Source organism: Nicotiana tomentosiformis, chromosome 6 (assembly GCF_000390325.3).
Source record: "Nicotiana tomentosiformis chromosome 6, ASM39032v3, whole genome shotgun sequence".
Lineage (NCBI taxonomy): Eukaryota > Viridiplantae > Streptophyta > Magnoliopsida > Solanales > Solanaceae > Nicotiana > Nicotiana tomentosiformis.
Genome location: NC_090817.1, coordinates 2,553,367 through 2,576,537, shown reverse-complemented (window position 1 = coordinate 2,576,537; position 23,171 = coordinate 2,553,367). Strand labels below are relative to the sequence as shown.

The following is a 23,171-nucleotide window of genomic DNA, read 5'->3' as shown; positions in this document are numbered from 1 at the left end:
TGATTCTCTTTCCTCTTTATACTGTTGTTCATCGGCTTGTCATATTGTAACTGTTCTTGCATCAACCAGTTCGAGGGTATCCAAACTCGAGGGCTGAGTTCCATTATAACACTGCTTTGCTTTACTTTATAGTTTATTTATGTTATTAATCTTCATATTTATCAATTGGTATTAAGTGAAATCACGTGTTCTTAGAACCACATTATAAGTTTAATCGTTATCCAATTTTTCTGGGTAAACAAGGTTAGGGCAGGCATCATGCGTTCACGTATGGTCCGTGAAGGACCGCACCCCAAGGGGTGTGATGTAGACAACCTAACCTAATATAAGTATTATTAGTTGCTTACGTGGTTCGAACTCGTGACCTATAGGTCATACATAAACAACTTTACCGTTACTCTGAGGCTCCCCTTAACAAAAAAAAAAAAAAAAAAAAAAGGTTGATAGGAGTATATACGAGGGTGCTAGTATAAAGTTTAGAAATATTTGGCATCATATTGATATTATCAAAACCTTGAGGGGGGAAACTAATGTTTATCCAGAAGTCCAAACTGCAACCTCGTAAAGCTGCATAAAGATATTTTTTTCAGAATAAACTGAGGCAATATCGATAATTCAAAAAATCATTCAATCTTCTCTGAAATTACACATTTCCCTTCAATTTATTTTTTGTGAAAAATGGCGTCAACAAGTGCTCTCTCAGCTGGGATTTCAAACCTCCATAACTTCTCCTCAGTCTCCTTCTGTAAGCTCTTTTTTTTTTCCTATAAGTTATTTTATTCTAATTAAATTTTAGTTAATTTTTTGTTTAGAGAACTATTAATTTGCGATAAAAGACAAATTATTTTGTATTGGAAATTTGGAATGAATATAGAGGATTCATGTAGCTGATTGTTATTTTCTTATTTGATTTCTCTGCATTATAGGTTAGTAATTATTTTCAGAACAAACTGGCAATTTAATTAGTACATCCAATTTATTTTACTTTGGTTAGTGATGATGTGTATATTGTAAGTAATTTACAAAATTAGATGCTGTTATGGCTTATGTTGGCATGACGTTGTTTCCTTTTTAGTCGGTTTCATTAATTTAAACATCCAATTTACTTGTAATAACATGAATTTGTAACCGCACAAATGTATGTCATGTTTAAGACCGCAAGTTCCAACAGTTTTTCTTTCTTAAACTCCGCGCCTTGTCAATCATGTTAACATAAAATGAAAAGAAGGTACTAATAGTTCTTTGCTGCTAAGGAGTTTGTCTTGATATTTTACAGAAGGCCCTAGAAAAGATAGAGAGAGCTGATAGGTAGAAGCCATTAAGTTTCCTCCATGTAAAGATAGCAACTTTCTTTGTTGAATAAGGCTAATTTTGGCGGTAATCACAAAATTTTCTAACTTGTGGAAGTTCCTTAGCATGGATGCGTCCTTCCTGCTTGAAATGTGCGCACTCGCACACATATAGATGAACAATTTTGAAATATAGCGACCATTGCCACAAAGGAGTAGTGGTATGGTGGCACTTTATACCCACTGACTTCAAAATCTGTATCCGCCTTTGGCATTTTCCTTTTTGATGTCCCATATGCAGGCGATGATATAATTTAGTAAACCTCTAATAACAATGGGAAAATCCTATCAATCTCTTGATGGCATTTAAATTGTTGGTTATTTACAAAAGGAGATGCCTTTATGGCTTACGTTTGTGTTTATAGTTTACTATAGGCCCTAACAAGATAAAGAGAGCCCGTAACTTGAAGCTATTAGCTTTCTTGATGTAAAGCTAGCAACTTTCTTTGTGGAAAAAGAAACTTTCTTGATGTAAATCTTATCTCCTTTCTACGAACACACGCACACACTCTTATAGTAATGATTATGAGAAAAAAAAAATGTTTGTGTTAAGTTTGCAACCATTGCCACAAAGGAGTAGTAGTGTGATAGCACTCTACACCCACTGGCTTAAAAATTCTGTAGCCACCTTTGTCCTGACATTCTATTCTCCATGGCTAATTGCAAAGATATATCTTAGTAAACCTTTAATAACAATGGGAAACTCCTATTAATCTTTTCAATTTTTCCAACAACAGCCACCGAATCTGACTGTCTATGCAGATTATGTGTTTTTCATTTCCTTCAAATGTGTGATAGTGTTTGTGACCAGGGGCGGATTTAGGGGGGCGAAAGGGGGTTACCCGAACCCCCTTCACCAAAAAATTACACCGTATATATAAGGCAAAATCTGTTTTTTACCTCTATATATTATGTTTTGAATCCCCTTGACATATTCCAAAACCATAGCTTAGTGGTCAAGGGGGTTCAAAACCTTTGTGAGGTCATTGGTTCAATTACCACTAGCTACAATCCCTTTTAATTTTTTTCTTTTTTGAACCCTCTTAGCAAAAATCTTGCCTCCGCCACTGTTTGTGACGGTTTGATTCAGTAATAAATAAGTTTGAGGGGAGTACTTCTGTTTTAAGCTACGAAATATATTTAACCTTCCTATTACTTGTACCAATGTGCCTGTTCTGTCAAAGAGAAAAAGCTCATGCTTAGCAAAAATGTTAATGCTTTATCATCAGGTTGTGTTCCAGCCACTGTTTCAAACTTCTGGATTTAGAAGGAAAGGGCTTATTTGAGTGTCAATATTTGGTCAAAGTTCCTTTCCATTTAGATATTTCTTTGGCTAAAAAATCGAGCACGTCTCTGGAATAATGCTTTTCAATGATTGATTATTACTGTTAAAAGACGTAAGAGGATGAACGTGAGCCTCTTGCTGACATCTTCTCTGCCCAGTTTGGGTATTAATTCATGCTTTTCTGTATGTTGAAAACAAGTAGGAGTATTACCTTAAATGAGTTTTACAAGTACCATTAATTCGTTTCTTTAATTGTACCTCCAGTGGGATAATCAAGCACCTAATGAAGTATATGTTATTTCACAATTTTGGTCTTTGCAGACAATCCAAGTCCTAATGTGAATCAAGTTGGCATGTGGACTTTATCAAGATCCGGCTGTCGAAAGGTTTCTGATAATCCCAGACCTATGCAAATACGTGCTCTGTTTGGAGGCAAAAAGGATGACAATGAGAACAATAAGGTATCTGAGTATAGTCCCTTCATTGTAGAGGATTTTGTTGCTCACGTTGACATTGGATCTATCTTGTTCACTGACTTGTTAAAAATCATTTTAAACTATATATTCGTGCACATAAAGAGCACATTGCAAAATCTTCTTCTGGTAGCTTGCTAATATTATCTCCGCAATTAAAAGAATCAAGTTCATGAGCGTTTTTTTGGTAATAACATTGACAATAAACTGAAGCTCATTCAAGAAACATGGTTGTTTGGGAGTTCCCTTTTTTTGTTGGTATTGTTATGATACCCCGGAGGCTCAATGGCGCACGATTCGAAACTCGGTGGATAATGGGCCCACCCCTCTACTCTTTGCTTAAACACCAAGCTTTTGTTAGTGGCATTGTTTGGGAGTTTATAATTTCGAAAATATTTAGCAAGTTTAAAGAAATTCCTTGGGAAAGAATGATTTCAATTCTTGTTCACGTCATTATTACCCTTGATAATGGGTAATGGATTACATGATACAAAGGTGGATGGAGAGCCTTGAATTCATTTCTCTTTGTTCAAATTATTGTGATTTGAAGTGGCCCCTAGGGTTGGCGATAGTTGATCCTTCCATGAACTAACCACAACAACAACAAACCCAGAATAATCCCACAAGTTGGGTATGGGGAGGGTAGTGTGTACGCAGACCTTACCCCTACCTTGAGGGTAGAAAGGTTGTTTCCGATAGATCTCCGGCTCAAGGAAAAGTTTTTAACAATGAACTGGCTGATGAGTCTTGATTAACGTCTATTTATGAAACATGAAGGGGTTGGTTAATGGTTATAAACAAAATGAAATACAAAGGGGTGTTCAGACATCCAAGACCATATCTTTCTTGGGTGCTGAAGTTTTCGTTCAAGTCTGTTCAGGACTTGAACAGACTTAAATACCCCAACATATTTGTAAGGTTTGTTCATGGACAAAAAATCAGAGGAAATGTCTCTGTTCAGTTTTAAAGCTCGTTAACCTCAAACCTCAAACCTCGGGTAACCATGAGTGCAAGTGTTGACAATCTAATGAAACAACAAACTCAACTTTGTTATCAACGAAAAAGTAGAGGAATAATCTTCTTCTTTTTTTTTGGATTTTCAGGTGTTTGACGTGGGAAGATGCTTATTCATTTGACATGTTTTTCCATTTAACCTTTTTTCTCTACGCTTGATGGGTTAGTAAGTCATGGAAGTGTCACGCCCATAGGAAGTGTCATGGTTCTAAAAATACTTGGATGGCAAAGTGCAAGTTTTTTAAAAATCTCTCTGAAGTCATGCTGAGTTAGCTGAAAAGAAAACACAATTGAAGCATAATATCCATATATGAGGTACCAGCTAGTGGTATTAACACATAGTCATGTTTTTACATTTGAATTAGGTATAGCTTTGGCACATTAGTTGTGATTACTTTGCTAAAAGGCAAATTATTGAGTCCTAGTAGAGCGGAATGAATATTGAGGATTCATATAATGGACCCAACTTGTATGAAATTGAGGCATATTTGTTTAATGTTTTACCTTCACGGGGCACTTAGGAAATGGGGTTTGATGTTTTGGTTGAGCTATATAAGTAATGCAGCCACTATCAAATGTATAAGCTGCTGCTCCTCAGCCTAAGCATGCTTGTAGTTCTATATTCAACTTTCTTATGCTTCACCTGTTGTTCACTCGTCAAAAATGTTATATTATTTCACTTGACCAACCTCAGTGTGCTTATCTTGATCTTAGGCAGGTCTTCTGGGCAACATGCAAAACCTATACGAAACGGTGAAGAAGGCACAAAATGTGGTTCAAGTTGAGGCAGTGCGAGTACAAAAAGAGCTCGCTTTGTATGTTTCTATATAGTACATTTTCTAATATGTTTTAACCTTTCCGTGAGCTATCTTTATGAGTCATTTTCTACTTCTTTTTTTTTGGGTGGTTTGTATTTTCAGAGCAGAGTTTGATGGTTACTGTGAAGGTGAACTAATCAAGGTATGTTCTTTCTTGCTTTATTTTGTGTCATCTAGCTGAAGAGATCACTTCTAATTGACCTAAGTGAAATAGTGATTCAACTGCTCCTGAAATTAAGATGCAATCTCCAATCTTACTTGGCAACGCAAGTGTTGGGTCTGTTTGTTGACTGAAACAATTGAACAAGATATAACCTTCTTTTTAGACATAGAATGCTTCGTCTTGGTTCTGGCAGCACTTCTTGCCATAAGTTCAAGCAAAAATGGCTGGATCTTTTATTTCAGAGTCTGTCCCGCACCTTTTATATTATCTACATGCTTCTCCTCTCTTTCACTATGTGTCTCGGAATAGGATTAATATAGACATATGTAGACAGAAATGATAACATGGAAATGTTAGAGATATTCCAATGTAGATACATTTTTATGAGAGCTTACCAATATTTACACCATTTGCAGGTAACGCTGTCTGGGAATCAGCAACCTATACGTACCGAAATTACTGAGGCTGCCATGGAACTGGGGCCAGAAGTGAGTATATATTGCGTAGATCATCTGAGTTTATGTACTTCTATCTTCTTTGACCTGTCAAAATCTGTTACATACTTGATACGTGGTGATTTAGAGATGGATTCTCAGTTATTAATCGTTTTTTGCTTTATGCTTTAAGCAACCATTTTATCTGCAGTTCACCCAGGAACTAACTCCTCTTATTGTGCCCATTGAGAATCCTTGTACACTTAATCTATTCATGCTTCACCTTAACATACTATTTCTTTGAACCATTTTTTCTTTCTCATGAGACCAAGATGTTTTTACTCGCTCCTGAAGCGAGTCTGTTGCGCAAGTTGCATTTGCTGTATACTCCCTTGTTCTACAACAACAGCAACAACAACAACAAACCCAGCTTAATCCCATACGTGGGTCTGGCGAGGGTAATGTGTACGCAGTCTTACCCCTACCCTATAAAGGTAGAGAGGCTGCTTCCGATAGACCCTCGGCTCAAGGAACGGTACTCCCTTGTTCAGTCAGAGCAAATGAAATTATTCATGAATGCACTATAATTGTCGCTTTCCTCTTTTAAGGAGCCCTGTGGAATACAACAATATATGAATCCATGTGATTTTGTCCGATGTCAGTTCCCAAATGTTATAGAGTCTGAATGTTTTTCTTGTGCAGAAACTTTCACTTTTAATTACAGAGGCATACAAGGATGCACATCAGAAAAGTGTACTAGTAAGAGCCTTAAACTTCTTCCTTTTAGTTGTACTCCCTCGTTTCATTTTATTTGACTCTCCTTTTCCGTTTTAGTCTGTCCTATCTATACTTGGAAACTATAAATTTTAAATTTTCATTTTACCCTTAATAACATAAATTTTATAGCTGCAAAAATATCATCGCATGTTAGAGGCCACAAGTTCCAAACTATTTTCTTTCTTAAATTCCGTGTTTGTAAAACACCATCATGTAAGATGAAACGTAGGGAATATTTTTCGTGCAAGATAAGGCTGCATACGTAAGACCCAATATGGTCCGGTCCTTTTTAGACCTCGCACTAAGCCGGTGCTTAGTGCACTGCACTGCCCATTTTATCCACCCAAAGGGAATCAACAATGGTTCTCTATCTACTCTGTGTGACACGAACCTTTGGGTTAACAGTTGGAGGTAGAGACGCTTCACCAGCAGTGGCATATCTACAAAAGAAGCTATGGGTTCACCTGACCCTGTATATCTCTGTCAGAAAACTCATTAGATATGTATAAATAATAGATTTTAAATTAGATGAAATATGGTAGAATTTCAAATCTGAACTCATAAAGTTTAAATTCTTGATCCGCCTCTGTTCACCAGTAGTCCACTACTCCTCACTCGTCATCTCAATCTTATAACTAATTCTATCTTTAGATTTGTTATTTACTAACATGACCCTTATGTTCTCAGGCAATGAAGGAAAGAATGAGCGATCTTGCGCAGAGCTTAGGAATGCCAGCAGACCTCGGCGAAGGATTTAAACAGTGACATTGTCTCGTGAAGAATCATGCTTCACTGAGTTTCAATTTTGTACACAAGACGACGTTAGTATTATTTGCATCAACCTTATGAAAACATGTTTTATTAAATTGTAGTTTATAGGTAAAGATTATGCATTCAAATCTTTTGGTTTGAACGTTCAATTTCTTTCACAATGATTAGAGTTGTCAAAGAGTTGAATCATCACTTTGAGTGCTGCTTCTTGAGATTTATTGTCAAATATAGTAGAAATGACACCGGGTAGCCATTCTAAGGGCTGTTATTTAGGAATTAGCCAGTGCGTCCTGAATTTAAGTTTTTCAGTTCAATTTTTTGGGACAAAAGTGTCCTGAATTATGCTGAAGTTAAGATTTTTAGTTTAAAATTTTAAAGAAAATAAGTATTGGCTAATATCTAAATATCATCTCTGAAAATGACTATACGTGCACTTGCCCCGACAATGGAGAAATTCAAAAAAGACTGTACTTTACATGTCAATACATAAACATTGTACACTTTATTCTTTTTTCTAATACCATAAATGTTTTATATAAAAATAAATATAATGATAATACTCTTTTTAGCCACTTTGTAAGCCTTTTTTTTTCTTTTTTCATCCAATAACAATTTTATTTGACCAAATGAAAGAGACTAGACATAGAAATTGGTGGGAATCTATTCACCAATTTAATGCTGACGAGGTAATCAAGTTTGAAGCTTGGTTAAATTTATTATTCCACAATGAATAATCGTTTAAAGCAGTTAAAGAATAAGATTTTATCTTCGTCACAAGCCCCTCGAAAAAAATATAGATAACGCACCTAGTGCTTCGTAAATGAATCAATCCCTAGGTAAAATCACTTATCGAAGCCCTAGGTGACAAAAATTATTGGTGTGCACATATCAATAATTTTTGTTTCCTAGGATTTTAATAAGTGATATTATTTAGGGAATGATTTATTTATGAAACACTAGGTGCATTATTTTTATTTTCACGAGTTTGTGGATCTGTCGACGCCAAAGGTGGCATGTGGGCTGGTCCTAGGCTTAAGTGGGCCGATCCATGTCCCGTGTCGGTCCCAATTTAAACGGGTCAAACGGTCCCAATCATGGTGGTTTTTTTGTAGGAACCGGTTCGGGATCGAGCCCACGAACAAATGGTTCCGGGTTAAACGGTCCCGGCCCACGGGCTAAGTGGGCCTAACAGATACTTTTTTTTGTTGAAATTTTATAGAAATTAAAGAAAAAAAGATGTTAATAAAAGTATCTAAGGCAATTCCTTGTAAATTTTATTATAGAATTGTGACCTAAATTTTCTAATTTAAAGACAAAAATATTGTAAAGAGATATTCAAAGCAATACGTTATAATTTTATTATAGTATTAAAAAAATATGACAATATCTTTCTTAGGGCTAGAAGAAAAACTATAGGGTAAGCACACAACAATAACCATTTTTTGCCAATTCTTCCCGAACTTTTTTGGATCATAATATAAAATACTACTGGTAACAGTGTTAACTTTCGGTTGAAATTGATTTGACCCAATACTAGGGTCAACCTGACTAGGAGTAGGTACAGTTGTCCCCTCGCCCAAAAGCTTTGGCACGAAGATATTTTACTTTATCTTAAGGGTGTATCAAAAAGTGTCTAGCCAAAGTCCCCCCCTCCGCCCCGACCTCCAAAATATTTAAAAGCTAACTCCTTGCCACAAGTTTTACACTTAGCCTTATTTTGTGGAATTAGTTGAGTAAAAAATGGCCAAACAATAGATGTTTCTGTTCGTTTGGTACGTTGTCTAGAAAAAGTATGGGCAGTAACAAGAGTATCAGACGGAACATCATTTGGATTAACTTCAGGAGCACGACTAATGGGTGTATCGTCATCCGGTTGAGTTTCATCAAAATCTATTTCCTCCTCATCATTTTCATCAATAGTTGGATTAGAATAAAGAGCATTTATTAATTCATTGTCTAATTGTTCACCAGCTCAAGCATTATGGCAAAATTGACTCTCAGTAAATTGTAATAAACTATTATCACTATAAAGAATAGCAGGTGTAGGACGAATATGTGGTTTGGGTCAGGGAGCCGGGGCAGTGGAGGAGGAACAAATTGGCCACTAGACTCACCACTCTTGAATTTTTCCTTGTTTTTACCAATTTTTTTTAAGGAAGCCATCTTAATTAATCAAATAATAGAAAATAAATAAAACAAACAAAACTATAATATTAAAAATTAAGAGTTGGAACGAGTTTACTAAATTGACGAACAACTTGTTGAAAATTGATTATTGTTGAAGATTTAAATTCACCAACTTCATAATTTTTTCACAAATTGTAACAATAAAGTAAGCAATAGTAGCAATTATAGAAGAAAATTATAGAGAGATCGAGAGAAATTTATGATTTTGTGAGAAAATATGAAAGAATAGGGGGTATTTATAGTTGAAAATAAGGAAAAATTATAATTATAAAAAAATGTGGGGTTAATACAAAGTTTGGAGGGGGAGGGTTAAATGACTATTTTGTAAATACCCAACGACTATTTTGGCAGACCCAACGATTGTTTTTGAAATGCCCAAACGGGCAAATATTTTTTTTTTAATTTTTGATCGCTGGGACCGTTTGGACCCGCCAAGACCGGTCTGGAACCGGGCCTAGCGGTCCTAAAGTAAAAAATCGGCCCACTTAGCCAGTTCTAATTGGTTCATGCCCGTTTAGGCCCAAAAGACCGTTTGGTTCGCGGCCCGGTCCGGTCCAGACGCCCTTCGCCTTCTTATTCTTCATTTATAAAGATTATTGATCAACTGTTTTCGAGGTTATAAGAAACGATATATCACTGCTATTTATATGCATCAAGAATTTCTTTTACACTGAATACTTGCACTTCTAACCAAATATTGAAATTGGAAACAATATCTTCTTTATGATGAAGATTATAGTAACAAAATAAAATGGACTTGAAACTTAAGAAACTAGATCTGAATTTTTAAGTTAAATAGGTAAATTTTTTAATACACTTAATGAACTTAACAAAGTTATGATTAGTTAGTGTGAATATAATTTGGAAAAACATTAGTTACATACCAAAATATTTCCAATTTCTTATAACAACAAATCAAGTTCTCCATATGCACGAACAAAAATAAATCTAAAATTTTAACTTAAAAAGGAAAATATATTAATGTGCTTATTCAAATTCATCGAGTTTTACTTTCACAATAAATTTCACGATTTTTTTTGTGTATAATTATTCAGTATCTAAACAGTAATAATTTGTATAATTGATCCGAATTTTGTTTAGAATTAAGACATACAAATAGTTATTATAGTCGTTAATTATTCAACATCAAAATTCAGTTACCTGACTAGTCTAAATATGTTTTATGTAGGTCCATTACTTGTTGAAAAAATTACATAGTACAACTTCTCTTAAAAATAAAAACCGATAATATGTTATATATATATAGCTAACAAATGTAATTATTGTTACCGACCGATCAAATATGTAATTTTCATAATTAATCCATGAATGATGAAACCTTATTACATTTTTTGCACATGAAATTCGTTACAAAATAGGAAGTTACACATCTATTTCGTTATAATAGAGGACAATTTGGTCTTCACACGGAAAAAAAGTCAAAGCTGACGTCTTTTCATATAAATACTCCAAAATTAACATCTTCGCCTTCAATTTTTCATTTTCATTTTTTTCCCTTTTCAATTCATTCCTTTACCTTTTCCTCCTGATTTCACAAATTGATAGGTATGAATAATTAACATCCTCTTTCTTCTAATTAAAGTTACTGATATTATTTATTTATTTATTTATTTGTAATCCTTGCCTCGTTTATTTTTAGTTTTTGGGTTAGCTGGATTTATTAGGAGTATGTTGTTTTCAATCTGAGATTTTTTTAAAATTGTTTAAAGGTGCTTGGATTTGGGTTTTTTCTGGTTCGATCTGAGTTGGTTTTTTTTTTTTTTTAATTGAGGAAATGATTTTTAAAAATTTTTCTTTTATAGTTTTTGGTTGTAGTTTGATTGCTTGAATTATGAAAAAGATTTGGTGGGTTTATCGTTTTTTTTACCTTGATTTGGTTTAAGGATTTGTGGGATCTTCATAAATTCTGATAGTTTTCTCTTTTAAGTCAAAGTTCAGATTTTTAATTCTCTTGTGTATGCGCATGACGTTAAATTTGATACATGTGCCTTTTCTTAATCTATAAATTTTAGTTTAGGAAACTCTTAATTTGCTTTAAAAGATAAATTATTTACTGGTTTGAGAAAGAAGTGGATCTGTATAGAGCAAATTAGATATGCCCCTAGGGCTTTGGTCTAGTGGTAAGAGTGTAGCTTGTGATGTATGGGTTAGGCGTACTTCACGGGTTTGAACTTTGCTGCTGACAACAGCCTGGCATTTAAGTGGAGAAGTGCGGGTCTATTATACATCGAGTTCAGAACTAGTGGCGGAACCAGTAATTTTACTAAGGTATATCAAGATATACAGAAGTCAACACGCAGAAGAAAATAAAGGGAGTGAACATATATTATATATACATAAAATTTAAAAAATTGACCAAGCTAAATAGTGTAATTTTCCTACGACACCCCTTAGTATTAGACTATTAGGTGACTCCGCCACTGTTTAGAACAATGCGCCACTGCCCCGTTCATTTAGTCGAACTAACAAGTTTGTGATTGTGGTCTAGTTAATTGAATATTATGTTGTGATTTTGTAGCCCTTCTCCCAATATGTGAGCTTTCAAAGTCCAGAAAATCTTAAAGCGTTTTTATTGTTGCCAAGTTATGTTCTTTAAGATTTTTTGTTCTTAGCCGACCTCAACTTGTTTGGGATTGAGGTGTAGTTGTTGTTGTAAGCTTTTTCTTTCTTGATTGCTACACTTTCCTCTTTTAGGCGAAGAAAAGTTCCTGACTTTCCATACATTGAATCTGTTATAGGACCTGGATTTTGGTTCTCTTTCTCCAGCTACATTCATCAACAATGCAAGTTTTATTTTCACTTGTTTTAAGGGGTTTAATTTGCATGCTGAGAAGTGACTTTTTTTCTTAAAACTACGTCTTTTGTTTGCAGGGGTATATTTAGAATCCAAAGATGTTAGAGCAGTTACTGATATTCACTAGAGGGGGCTTGATCCTCTGGACATGTAAAGAGCTTGGAAATGCTCTCAGAGGTTCTCCAATTGACACGTTGATTCGTTCATGTCTTTTGGAGGAACGTTCAGGTGCTGCTTCATATAATTATGATGCACCAGGAGCTGCATACACTCTTAAATGGACGTTTCACAATGAACTGGGGCTTGTGTTTGTTGCTGTGTATCAGCGAATTCTTCATCTTTTGTATGTGGATGAATTGCTTGCTATGGTTAAGCGGGAATTCTCGGAGATTTATGACCCCAAAAAGACTGTTTACAATGAATTTGATGATGTTTTTAAGCAGCTTAGGAAGGAGGCTGAGGCGCGTGCTGAGGAAATGAAGAAGTCGAAGCAGGTCGGCAAGCCTGTCACCAATAATCTAGGTAAGAAGCAAGGACAAGTGCAAAAGGGCATTATGAATGGAGGTAATCAAAAAAAGAGTGGTCCTGAATCAGGAAGTGATGGTGGTGATAGCGATAAAGTAAAAAGTCGTGCCATGGAAAATGGCCATTCTAACGGTAGTAATGGAAATGGAGTAGTACAGGCTAACGGTAAAGAGAATGGAAGTTCTGATTCTGGGGCTTTTGATGTAAATAAGCTACAGAAGCTTAGGGCTAAAGGTGTGAAGAAAACTGATACTGTTATAAAGGGTTCCAAGGCAACCGATACCATTGTAAAGGGTTCCAAGGCAGAGCCTACAAAAAAGATAAAGAAGAACAGAGTCTGGGATGATTCACCTACCGAGTCAAAATTGGATTTCACGGATCCTATGAGTGAGAATGGGAATGAGAATATTGCAGTTGTGGCAGCAGTTCAAGGTGAGAGTATGATGGACAAAGAGGAGATTGTGAGTAGTGATAGTGAGACCGAGGAGGATGAGGAGCCAGGGAAAGACAGCAAGGTCGAGGCAAAGAAGAAAGGTTGGTTCTCATCCATGTTCCAGAGGTAAAATTCTCATCCTCCCTTGATTTCAGAAAAGGGAAAGAGTCTGTTTTACCAGTATTCTTATATCTTTCTTTAGTTAATAACTTTATTATATAGTCTTGGTCCTTTTCTTGTTCGTGAAAAAAGGAAAGTTCATCTTTATGGAAATTTAGTCGATGAAATGGCTGATATTTGTATCATATAGTCCTCACCCCATGGGTAAAATGGGTATAAAATTGATCAGGAAAACTTTTGTCTAATTTGCATATCAGACACTAAAGAAGTGTAATTTGCTTGGGTTTTATATGAGAAGCTAAAAAATATTCAAGAAAGATGGGAAAAGAATGACAGATACAGTTTGTCTTTCAAGATAATGGATCTCTATTTTTGACAATTGAAATGTTGGACATAACCTGTGTTGCTGTTGTTTTTCCAGTATCGCCGGAAAGGCTAATTTGGAGAAGGCCGACTTAGAACCAGCTTTAAAAGCTCTTAAGGACCGGCTGATGACAAAGAATGTGGTAAGTTTGCCGTTGCTTTACTCTTCCCTACCCCCTTTGTATCTCTTTCCTCCTCCCAAAAGATGGAGAAAGAGAAGAAAAGAGCAAAATACTTTCATTGGTGACCCTATTTCTCTCAGCAGTTTTCCTTATATAATTGGTTGATGGGTGTTCTGCATGTCTTACAGGCCGAGGAAATTGCTGAAAAGCTTTGTGAATCAGTTGCGGCAAGTCTGGAGGGTAAAAAACTTGCCTCATTTACAAGAATTTCTTCGACAGTTCAGGTAAGAGAATTGGAACCTTAAATCATGTACAGAGTAGACATTTATAGTCATAGTTTTAAAGTACTCTAACTTGGAGGAACAATGCCATTTGAGAAGTGTTCAAGTCCAAGGTGTTTGGAACCGTACACAACTCCACCCCCGGCCCAAACAAAAAAAGAAAAAAAAAACAGTTTCTTACTTATTAGAAAAGAGAAGATTAAAAATGGGCAGATGTTTTCAAAATCGAATAATTGCATACCAAAACTTCAAAAATCTCTTCACTCTATTTTTTCCTTATTGGTTTTGTTTGAACATACTAATATGGGGTGTTGAATTGATCAAACCACAGGCAGCAATGGAGGAGGCCCTTGTTCGCATCTTAACTCCTAAACGCTCGATTGATATATTGAGGGATGTTCATGCCGCAAAGGAGCAAGGGAAATCATATGTTGTGGTTTTTGTAGGAGTTAATGGAGTTGGAAAATCTACCAATCTTGCTAAGGTTGCTTATTGGCTTCAGCAGCACAACATTAATGTAATGATGGCTGCCTGTGACACATTCCGATCAGGAGCTGTAGAGCAGCTGCGTACTCATGCACGTAGACTTCAGGTATGTCATCGTTGGAAAGTTTATGCGCTCTTCGTTGGGAGAGAGATTATGCGTATTAGTTTCTGACATTGAATTGTCTTATCTTCAGATCCCCATATTTGAGAAGGGCTATGAGAAGGATCCTGCTATTGTTGCTAAGGAAGCAATTCAGGAGGCTAATCGTAATGGTTCAGATGTTGTTCTTGTTGATACAGCTGGTCGTATGCAGGTAAGATTGAATTTTGACTTTCTTACCTTGTAATCATTGCTTATTGTAGGACTCCTAGATTTTCTTGGATGCTGTATATGTTGTATTGGACAGCGGTTTCCAATTGTTTGTTGTAATATTCTGCCTTAAAAGCTGAGCTACTCTTGTTTCTTGTTTTAACTTTCAAGTCCTTCTCATTTATGCACAACTGTCTTATTCCACAGGATAATGAGCCGCTGATGCGAGCACTTTCCAAGCTTATATATGTCAATAGTCCGGATCTGATCCTTTTTGTTGGTGAGGCACTTGTCGGAAATGATGCTGTTGATCAGTTGTCGAAGTTCAACCAGGTTTGCCTCTAATGGTGATGATAACATTCTTTTCTTGAATGTTTGTCCCCGCATTAGATTCACCACGTTCTCTTGTTTTTTATTGCAGAAATTAGGCGATCTTTCACCCTCTCCAAATCCAAGGTTGATAGATGGAATTCTGCTTACCAAGTTTGACACCATTGATGATAAGGTACATGGTCATGGTCTTTTTTCATAAATAAGTTTGATGCCTGGTTACCTTTTCTATACGAGTTTTTAGTGCTAATATCTTCATACTTAATCATTCTGATATTCAAAATATGTTTTAGTCATGTTAGTACGTTTACTTTAGGTCCTAAGCTTTATAGTCATATCAGAGAGAGATTTATATACCGGTAGAAAGAGTATTGGCTTATTTCTACCTTATTTTTGTGTAATATTGGCTTATGACAAGCTTAAATGGAGCGACACAATCAGTGAAGGTTCATATTGTTGATCCCTACTTGAGTTTGGGATTGAGGCTTAGTTGTTGTGCTCTGATATTCAACGTTTGGCGCAGGTGGGAGCGGCATTATCTATGGTTTATATATCCGGAGCCCCTGTCATGTTTGTGGGATGTGGTCAGTCCTACACAGACTTGAAGAAGCTGAATGTTAAGTCCATCGTGAAAACACTCCTCAAATGAGAGCATACAATCTGTCTCCTCCTTTAGTTTGTTGGTTCTAATATGTTGTTTAAGAAGTGTGAACACTTTGTATCCTTGCTGCAGTCTGTTTGTGTACTCTTCATCTGTAATCTCACTATTTTGATTTTGAAGGTGAAGCATTTGACTTAATGGTGTGTACTAACCACCTAACCCCCTCTCCCCCCCCACCCCCGTCCACCCTACTTTCCTCCTTTTATAACCGAGAAATCCGCTGATTATAGGGTGTGTTTGGTACGAAGGAAAATATTTTTCAATTTACCTATGTTTGATTGGCTTAAATGTTTTGAAAAACATTTTTCTCGTGAATTCATTTTCCTTCAATTTGAGGAAAATGTTTTCACTATCAAGAAAAGGGAAAACATTTTCCAAAACTTTTTTTCAACCTTCTCCATCCTATTTCCCATCCCCACCCAATTCGTTGGATAATTGATTCGCCTCTCTATCTTTCCAACTTAAATATCACTTGAAATTTTGTGGATAATCGATCCGTCTCTTTACCTATGTCACCTTAAATTTTTTGTAGATAATCAATTCTTCTCTCTACTTTTTTCAACTTAAATATAACCTTTTCAACTTATAAATAGGTTTCGAACAGTGACATGTGCCAATCACGTTGTTTCCCGGGTTTATGACACATTCTCTTAAGGTTGGGATAAGATTTGCGTATACAATACCATTTTCAGATCCCATTTGTGGGAATTCACTGAGTTTGTTGTAGTTGTTGTTTTGTCGTAACTAGAATCATGTGAAACGTTTAAATCTAAGGAAAGAAAATGCAAAATGGTTAAGTTTAAAAATTTGGAACGAATTTGAACAGAACTACTTTTTGATTTTTTATAGCCATTCAAATTTAACTACATGCCCAAATAACATTCCAACTCGATTCAAGTTTATTAAAGTCTACATTTTTTTTATAAAAAAGAAAAAAAAAGTCTTATTTACGTGCCCGTGTAAGGAAACCACAGTGTATTGATGCGACATTTTAATAAATGCTATTGGAAAGGATAATATATCTATTTCAATTCATATAAATGGTGATGAATGTTGACCAAAATAAATTTCGAAAACTGATGTTAATCTTAATTTATTATGGAGTTTTCAATTATTCACGTTGAACTTTTCAAAACCTTTATTTTTTTTTCGTCTTCCAAACTTTTGATTTATATTTGTTAAAAATAAAAAAACTAGACTCGAATGGAAGAGATTGACGATTCATAATAAAAAGGGGTGTCTAAGAATTCTTTTGTCCCCGACATAAAATATGATTAATAAAAGACAGGGGAGGATCCAACCCTTTGATACCGGATTCAATTGAATCCAGTATTTTTAGTGCGGAGTATAACTCTATGTGTAAAACATTACTAAAATTATAACATATGAGTAGTAGATATGAACACATAACTTTAAAAATATAATTGGTTTGAACCCATAAAATTTAAATTTTATATCCGTCTCATATAAAAGACGAGGAAGAGTATATTTTGTAGAGAGATAGCAATTTGAGAGGAAGAATGACACTGTATAGTCTCTATCAAAATAATAGCCCAAAAAATATATGTATATATATATATATAAAATAAATTAAAGACAAACAAAAAATTCTCTTCTTAGAATCATTTATAGTAAACGAAAAAAGGAAAAAAAAAAGGAAATAACAATGAATAGAAATTTCTTCACCCAAAATGATTCTAAGAAGAGAAATTTTTGTTTGTCTTTAATTTATTTTCCAATTTTATATTTGTTGTTGTGGACAGTCACCATTGACGAGTGAGAGAAAGGAGGAAGAGGAATAAGATCAACCAGGTGTTAGATTTTGTAAAACGACAGTGAAACCCCTCATATTAATGGGTTGTTATTTTGATAATAGGGGCATTTAAGGCAAATCAAATATGCATACATTGCTAACCTACTATAACTATGTAGTAGGTTAGCATATATATATATATATATATATATTATGTATGTTATATACAAAATTTTATAATTTTTTGGCTACCGAATGTAAATAGTTTTTGGCGCGAGCTAAAATTTTTTTAAAAAAAATATATATATATATATATATATTTGAGACACATTTTGTACCCCTCCTTGGGAATTCATAGTTTAATAAAACTCTGTGGCTATTAACAACAAATCCGTTGTAGTCTAGTTGGTCAGGATACTCGGCTCTCACCCGAGAGACCCGGGTTCAAGTCCCGGCAACGGAATTCTTTTTATTTCCAATTTTAAATTTATGATTAATTATTATTATTACATTCTTTTGGATTGGTGAAAAACATAGTGAGCTCGCCAACAGCCCAACAGCAAGACTTGAACAACCAAATTGATATATGACTTTTTCCACGTATCCAATCTATTTTGGTTAAAAAAACAAATTCTAAACCATCTCTATAACTAGCAATCAAAGATATAATTCCTTTTATTAATAAGAGCTTTCTCTGGATTTAGAAGGCAAAAACTATGTAATTAATTTTTCTAATTTAATTATGAGTTAGGATTTAAACAAAAGGGTTCACAAATAAAAATGCTAATGCTACGGTAAGTTTATACATTGTTAAAACTTTTATAAAAACTAGAGTATATAATAGAGTACCTCCTCCTTTTTTTTATCCTATGCCTCATATTATTTGCGGATACCCTCTACAATTTGATCATCTACATATTAATATCGGCAACAATGAAATTTATAATAAGAAAAAAATTCATATGACTTCAAAAATCATGATGGTTCAAATTTCCTCTACTATTACTGGGTGAATTAAAGCGCAAAAAATATTTATTGCCTCCCCCCCCCCCTCATTTTATTCGTGGGAATCAGAGGCGGACCTATGTGTAATGCTAAGGGGTCACCGGACCTCGTAAACTTCGACAAAAATCTTCTATATGTATATGTATATGCATATACCTTAAAATGGTTAATTTGAATCACTTGACACCCTGAACGCTAAAAGCCTTTAGAGAGCACTAATTAAATAAAATATTATTCCCTCATCGCATTAAAATCCCGGGTCCGCCTTTAGTGGGGATAATAGTGGCCTAAGGTTAGGGAATGTAACAAGAAAAGAATAACGTAGGAAAGACACGATTCAAAAGACGACTTTTTAGAGCTACTTAGCTCCTTGATCTCTTCTCTCAAAAAAGACGTTGTGCGGGCAGAACTAGCATGAAAATCGATTTATTAAGACCAATGCGGTTATTCCTATTTCATTTTGAACCTTATACTTTAGAGTTTAAATCATATTTAGAGTTTAAGTCATATACATCGTTAGTGTAAGATTTTATTTTTCATACCATCAAGTCACCTTTATATATTGTAACAAGTAACATATCTTATTTTTAAAATTATAAAATCATATTTTAAGATGGTTTTTTACCTATAAATATTCTTTGAGTGACAAAATGTTGATAGTGTTCTAACGTAGTTATACAGTCAAGTTCCAACCCAAAAGATAATGTTTCTAAGGGATGTTTCAATGGGTGGATTTCACCTAAAAATATGTAATATTAATGTTTTTAAAAAATTTAAACGTCCTAAAAATGTGCTCACTATAAATTTGTACTTTTACTATGGGATTTTTTTAATTATATTTTTTGTTTTTTTTTGCTCAAACTCATGAAATGAAACGGCTCATTAAGCTAATTATGGAAAATAAATGACCAAAAACAATCCACTTAAATATCAAATTCAAACTTTCCAAACCTCCCTTTTGACTTATCATGTGCCACTAACGTGTCAACATCTCACAGCTTCGATCAGTCCGAACCTCACTCCGAACCTAGACTCCTAAACAAAGCCAAAAGCTTTATATATATCGATAAAGCCCATAAATCCTACGACTCTCTCATCAACTCATAATATATATCTTTCCTTGCTATATTCTTCACTTATAACTTTCTGTTTAGAAATTTTTCACATTTTCTTTTGAAAAAAGGAAAAAAAAATGGTTTCCATTAAAAGTAATACTCTTGTTTCCTTTTTGGCTTTTCTTGTGATTTTTGTTTTTATCAGTTTTTGTGAAGCAAAAGAGTTTGTTGTGGATGGCAAAGCAAATTCTTGGAAAATCCCTTCTTCACCTGATGAATTTAATAAATGGGCTGAGAAAACTCGTTTTCAGATCGGTGATTATCTTGGTAATTTCCTTTTTTAATCTTAACTTTATATTTTCAAAGTCATTTTCTAGAAAAATATTTTAATAATATATCCTTGTTCTCTAGATTAACTTGCATGCATAATGCATATATATATATATGTTCGTTATTCCATACATGTTAGTGTCAGGACGGGAATTTCTGCCTTGTTATCAAAAAGGAGTTCGGTAAAGCAAATTCTCTCTTTGGAGGAGCACGGGCTTAGTCATTGCTATGGGCGGAGTTAGAGTGGCGAAAATCTACTTTGCCGAAACAAAATTATATTTTATGTGTAGATAGTAGATGTTGAATCCTCTTGACATGTTCGTATGTTTGCGTTTTAATATTCTGAAGTTCATTAATAAAAATCCTGCCTTCGCTAGTGATCGTTGCATTGCTTGATGCTCATCCACCGCTTTTTATATAAAAAATTTAGTCTTTATCTTTTTAGGCTGTCTTTTGTGTGCTATTATTTACCATCTGCTATATAACTTACATCTTGTGGCTATATTAGATAAACCAAGATTTTCACCCCCACAACAAGTTAATTTCAGTTAACACTTCTTCTTGTCTTTCTTAATTATATTTTGGACAGTTTTGAAGTATGATCCAAATTCAGACTCAGTACTACAAGTGAATGAAGAAGACTACAAAAATTGCAACAAAGCAAATCCCCTTAAATCATATCAAGATGGAGAAACCAAGATTTTGCTTAATAAATCAAGTCCATTTTTCTTCATTAGTGGAGCTAATGGCCATTGTGAAAAGGGACAAAAACTTGAGGTCAAAGTCTTGTCTCCTCAACATAGTTCTAAGGCTCATTCTCCGGTCCTCGCTCAGACTCCAGCTACTCACACTCCAGTCGAAATTTTACCTCCGGCACCGACTCCGGCTAGTGGAAGTTCCGGCATGAAATTTGGGATTATTGAAGGTTTCATTGTTATGCTAGGAAGTTTTATTGTTCTTGCTTAGGGTTTTTAGACTTAGGTTTTAGATTTTAGGTTTTTTTTTTAAATCTTGTAGTGCATGACTCATTTGTGACATTATGTTCGTGTTTTTTTAATTAGCAGTACTTCTTTTGTTGTTTTTTGTTATACGGTATCAATTTGTTTGAACCTTTTCGAAGTATTTGGTTTAAATTAACTAATTTTTTATATGAGTTCGAATATATATTTTTTTAAATTTTTATAAATAAAATTCACATATATAGAAGCTACATAAAAAGTACTATATAAGTCAAAATAGTTAATAATTTAAAAATATTTAAAAACTATTTGCAAATATATACTTATCAAAGAAAATTTTGTTTAATTCTCCAAATAGTAATAAGTCCATTCTTTTTGAAATGGAGGTAGTAACTTTTTGTGCAATCTTCTTTTTCTTACTTCAAAGCATTTATAAGTTTTTTATGCATTGATAATGAAAAATATATTTAAACAATCAAATTACTTATAAGATAATTATAGTAAACTTATATATATATATATATATATATATATATATATATATATATATATATGATATGCATTAACTGGTAATCTAGTAAAACAATTATGTTTTGCATCATGTTTGTAGTTGTTTATCAGCAGTACTTTTGTAATTTTTGGTTATGTTTGGCTTATTGGAGATATTAGCTTTTTGTGCAATCTTGTTTTTTCTTTGTTTTTGTTTTTATTTTTATGAGCCGAGGGTCTTTCGGAAACAATATCTCTACTCATTTGGGGTAGGAGTAAGGTCTGTGTACACACTAACACTACCTTCCCAAACCCCATTAGTGAGATTTTACTGGGTTGTTGTTTTATTTTTTCTTCCAAGAATTTTAAGTTTTTTTTTGCTCTAATAATGGAAATATATTTACATAATTAAGTTACTTGTAAGATAATTATACGTAGTAAATTTTTCTAGTAAAAAATATAGATAAAATCCTAGAACAAGAAAAACTTTATCTCTAACTAAGAGATGAAGATAAAGATAAAATCATATAACGAATAGTGATAAAAATATGATTGAAGTCGTTCCCGTCAAGATGAGTTTCTAATCTAGTGAATAATAAAAATAAGATATAATCTAATAAGATAAATACTACTAGTATTGTTTAGCATTAGAGACATTATCTTTTGAGTTTAACTTAAATTAATGCACTAAAACTGTAAAATCAATTAAATTACGAGGGTATATAAGTTAAATTCTTATCAAGTGAAAAATCTATTTAACTTAGGTCTTTTCAAGTTAAAGAGTCACAAGAACTCAATGAAAAACAGATAAGCCAGTTTGGACATCACCAAACCTATTCATATTTGCTCTTCAACAAGAAAATAACCATTCAATTATATATTCCAAAACTTTTGCTCTTAATTTATTATTTTCACAACTGCATTTGCTGTCTTAAGTCCACTTGTATCAACAATTAATCCTCTCATTTTTTACACTATTTATAACTCCTAATTTGCAATAACTAATCTTCTCTCCGTCTCAATTTATATATTATATTTTTCTTTTTAATCTGTCTCAAAGAGATGTTATACTTCCTCATCTAGAAACAATTTAATAGTAAAATTTTGATTTTATTTTTAATAAAATAATTTATAATCACACAAATATTCATAGTTTGTTTTAGGCCATAAATTTCAAAAGTCGAATTAAATAATGCTACATAAATTGGGGCGAATTGAGTAGTCAAATATCATTGCGAGTAACCTATGTGACTATCTGCTCACCGACACGTTATTACAAAACAATTCGAAGGGAAGCCTCAAATGTGAGAAATAATGAATTATAGATTATGACCCAAAAAAAGAGAATGAATTATAGATTATGATACTTTAACTTTTAATCATTAAAACCAAATTATAGGATGCAAATTGAAACAAAAAAAATATATGTGTCATCAGAATTCAGTTGGATAAATTAGTTATCGAAATTTTATAAGATCAACCCCAATTAAATGATTAATTAAATCATTATACTTATTTTTTTGACAGAATAGACTAATAGATACTTTTACTTCTCTTATTTTGACATCCCGAACCCCTATTTCTTGCGGTGACGGAGCCACATATATTCAAGGGGGTCAATTGACATTCTTTCGTCATAAAATTACGATGTTTAGCTAGATAGAAAATTCGTTTGTACATATATATAACTATATATTGACTATTCTTGGCTTTTTCATAGTTTTACTTTTTTATATTTTGATCTCTTTTAATAAAAATTCTTGCTCCGTCACTGAACTCTCGGAGTTTCATCCGGTAGACACTTGTAATTGTTAAAACATATACTACTATTTTCAACCCCTTTAACACTAAAATTGCAAATAC

General features: G+C 33.8%; 3 protein-coding genes and 1 non-coding gene across 4 annotated transcripts; all 4 read left to right on the top strand.

Moving 5' to 3' along the window:
- The first annotated feature begins 499 nt into the window (after nucleotides 1-499).
- LOC104107502 (nucleoid-associated protein At4g30620, chloroplastic-like) lies at nucleotides 500-7,273 on the top strand. The gene is made up of 7 exons (XM_009616327.4): nucleotides 500-745; nucleotides 2,956-3,095; nucleotides 4,836-4,936; nucleotides 5,042-5,081; nucleotides 5,519-5,590; nucleotides 6,239-6,295; nucleotides 7,001-7,273. The coding sequence occupies exons 1-7, from the start codon at nucleotides 679-681 to the stop codon at nucleotides 7,076-7,078; spliced, it is 555 nt and encodes a 184-aa protein (XP_009614622.1). The 5' UTR covers nucleotides 500-678; the 3' UTR covers nucleotides 7,079-7,273.
- A 3,426-nt stretch (nucleotides 7,274-10,699) lies between these two features.
- Nucleotides 10,700-15,855, top strand: LOC104107503 (uncharacterized). Its single transcript, XM_009616328.4, has 9 exons — nucleotides 10,700-10,837; nucleotides 12,164-13,170; nucleotides 13,586-13,670; nucleotides 13,838-13,933; nucleotides 14,262-14,522; nucleotides 14,611-14,730; nucleotides 14,934-15,059; nucleotides 15,148-15,231; nucleotides 15,580-15,855. The coding sequence occupies exons 2-9, from the start codon at nucleotides 12,185-12,187 to the stop codon at nucleotides 15,703-15,705; spliced, it is 1,884 nt and encodes a 627-aa protein (XP_009614623.1). The 5' UTR covers nucleotides 10,700-10,837; nucleotides 12,164-12,184; the 3' UTR covers nucleotides 15,706-15,855.
- Nucleotides 15,856-17,860: 2,005 nt separating this feature from the next.
- Nucleotides 17,861-17,933, top strand: TRNAE-CUC (transfer RNA glutamic acid (anticodon CUC)). The gene has a single exon. It is a non-coding gene; the product is annotated as a tRNA-Glu (tRNA).
- Nucleotides 17,934-19,590: 1,657 nt separating this feature from the next.
- Nucleotides 19,591-20,948, top strand: LOC104107504 (early nodulin-like protein 14). Its single transcript, XM_009616329.3, has 2 exons — nucleotides 19,591-19,857; nucleotides 20,450-20,948. The coding sequence occupies exons 1-2, from the start codon at nucleotides 19,668-19,670 to the stop codon at nucleotides 20,824-20,826; spliced, it is 567 nt and encodes a 188-aa protein (XP_009614624.1). The 5' UTR covers nucleotides 19,591-19,667; the 3' UTR covers nucleotides 20,827-20,948.
- The last annotated feature ends 2,223 nt before the right edge of the window (nucleotides 20,949-23,171 follow it).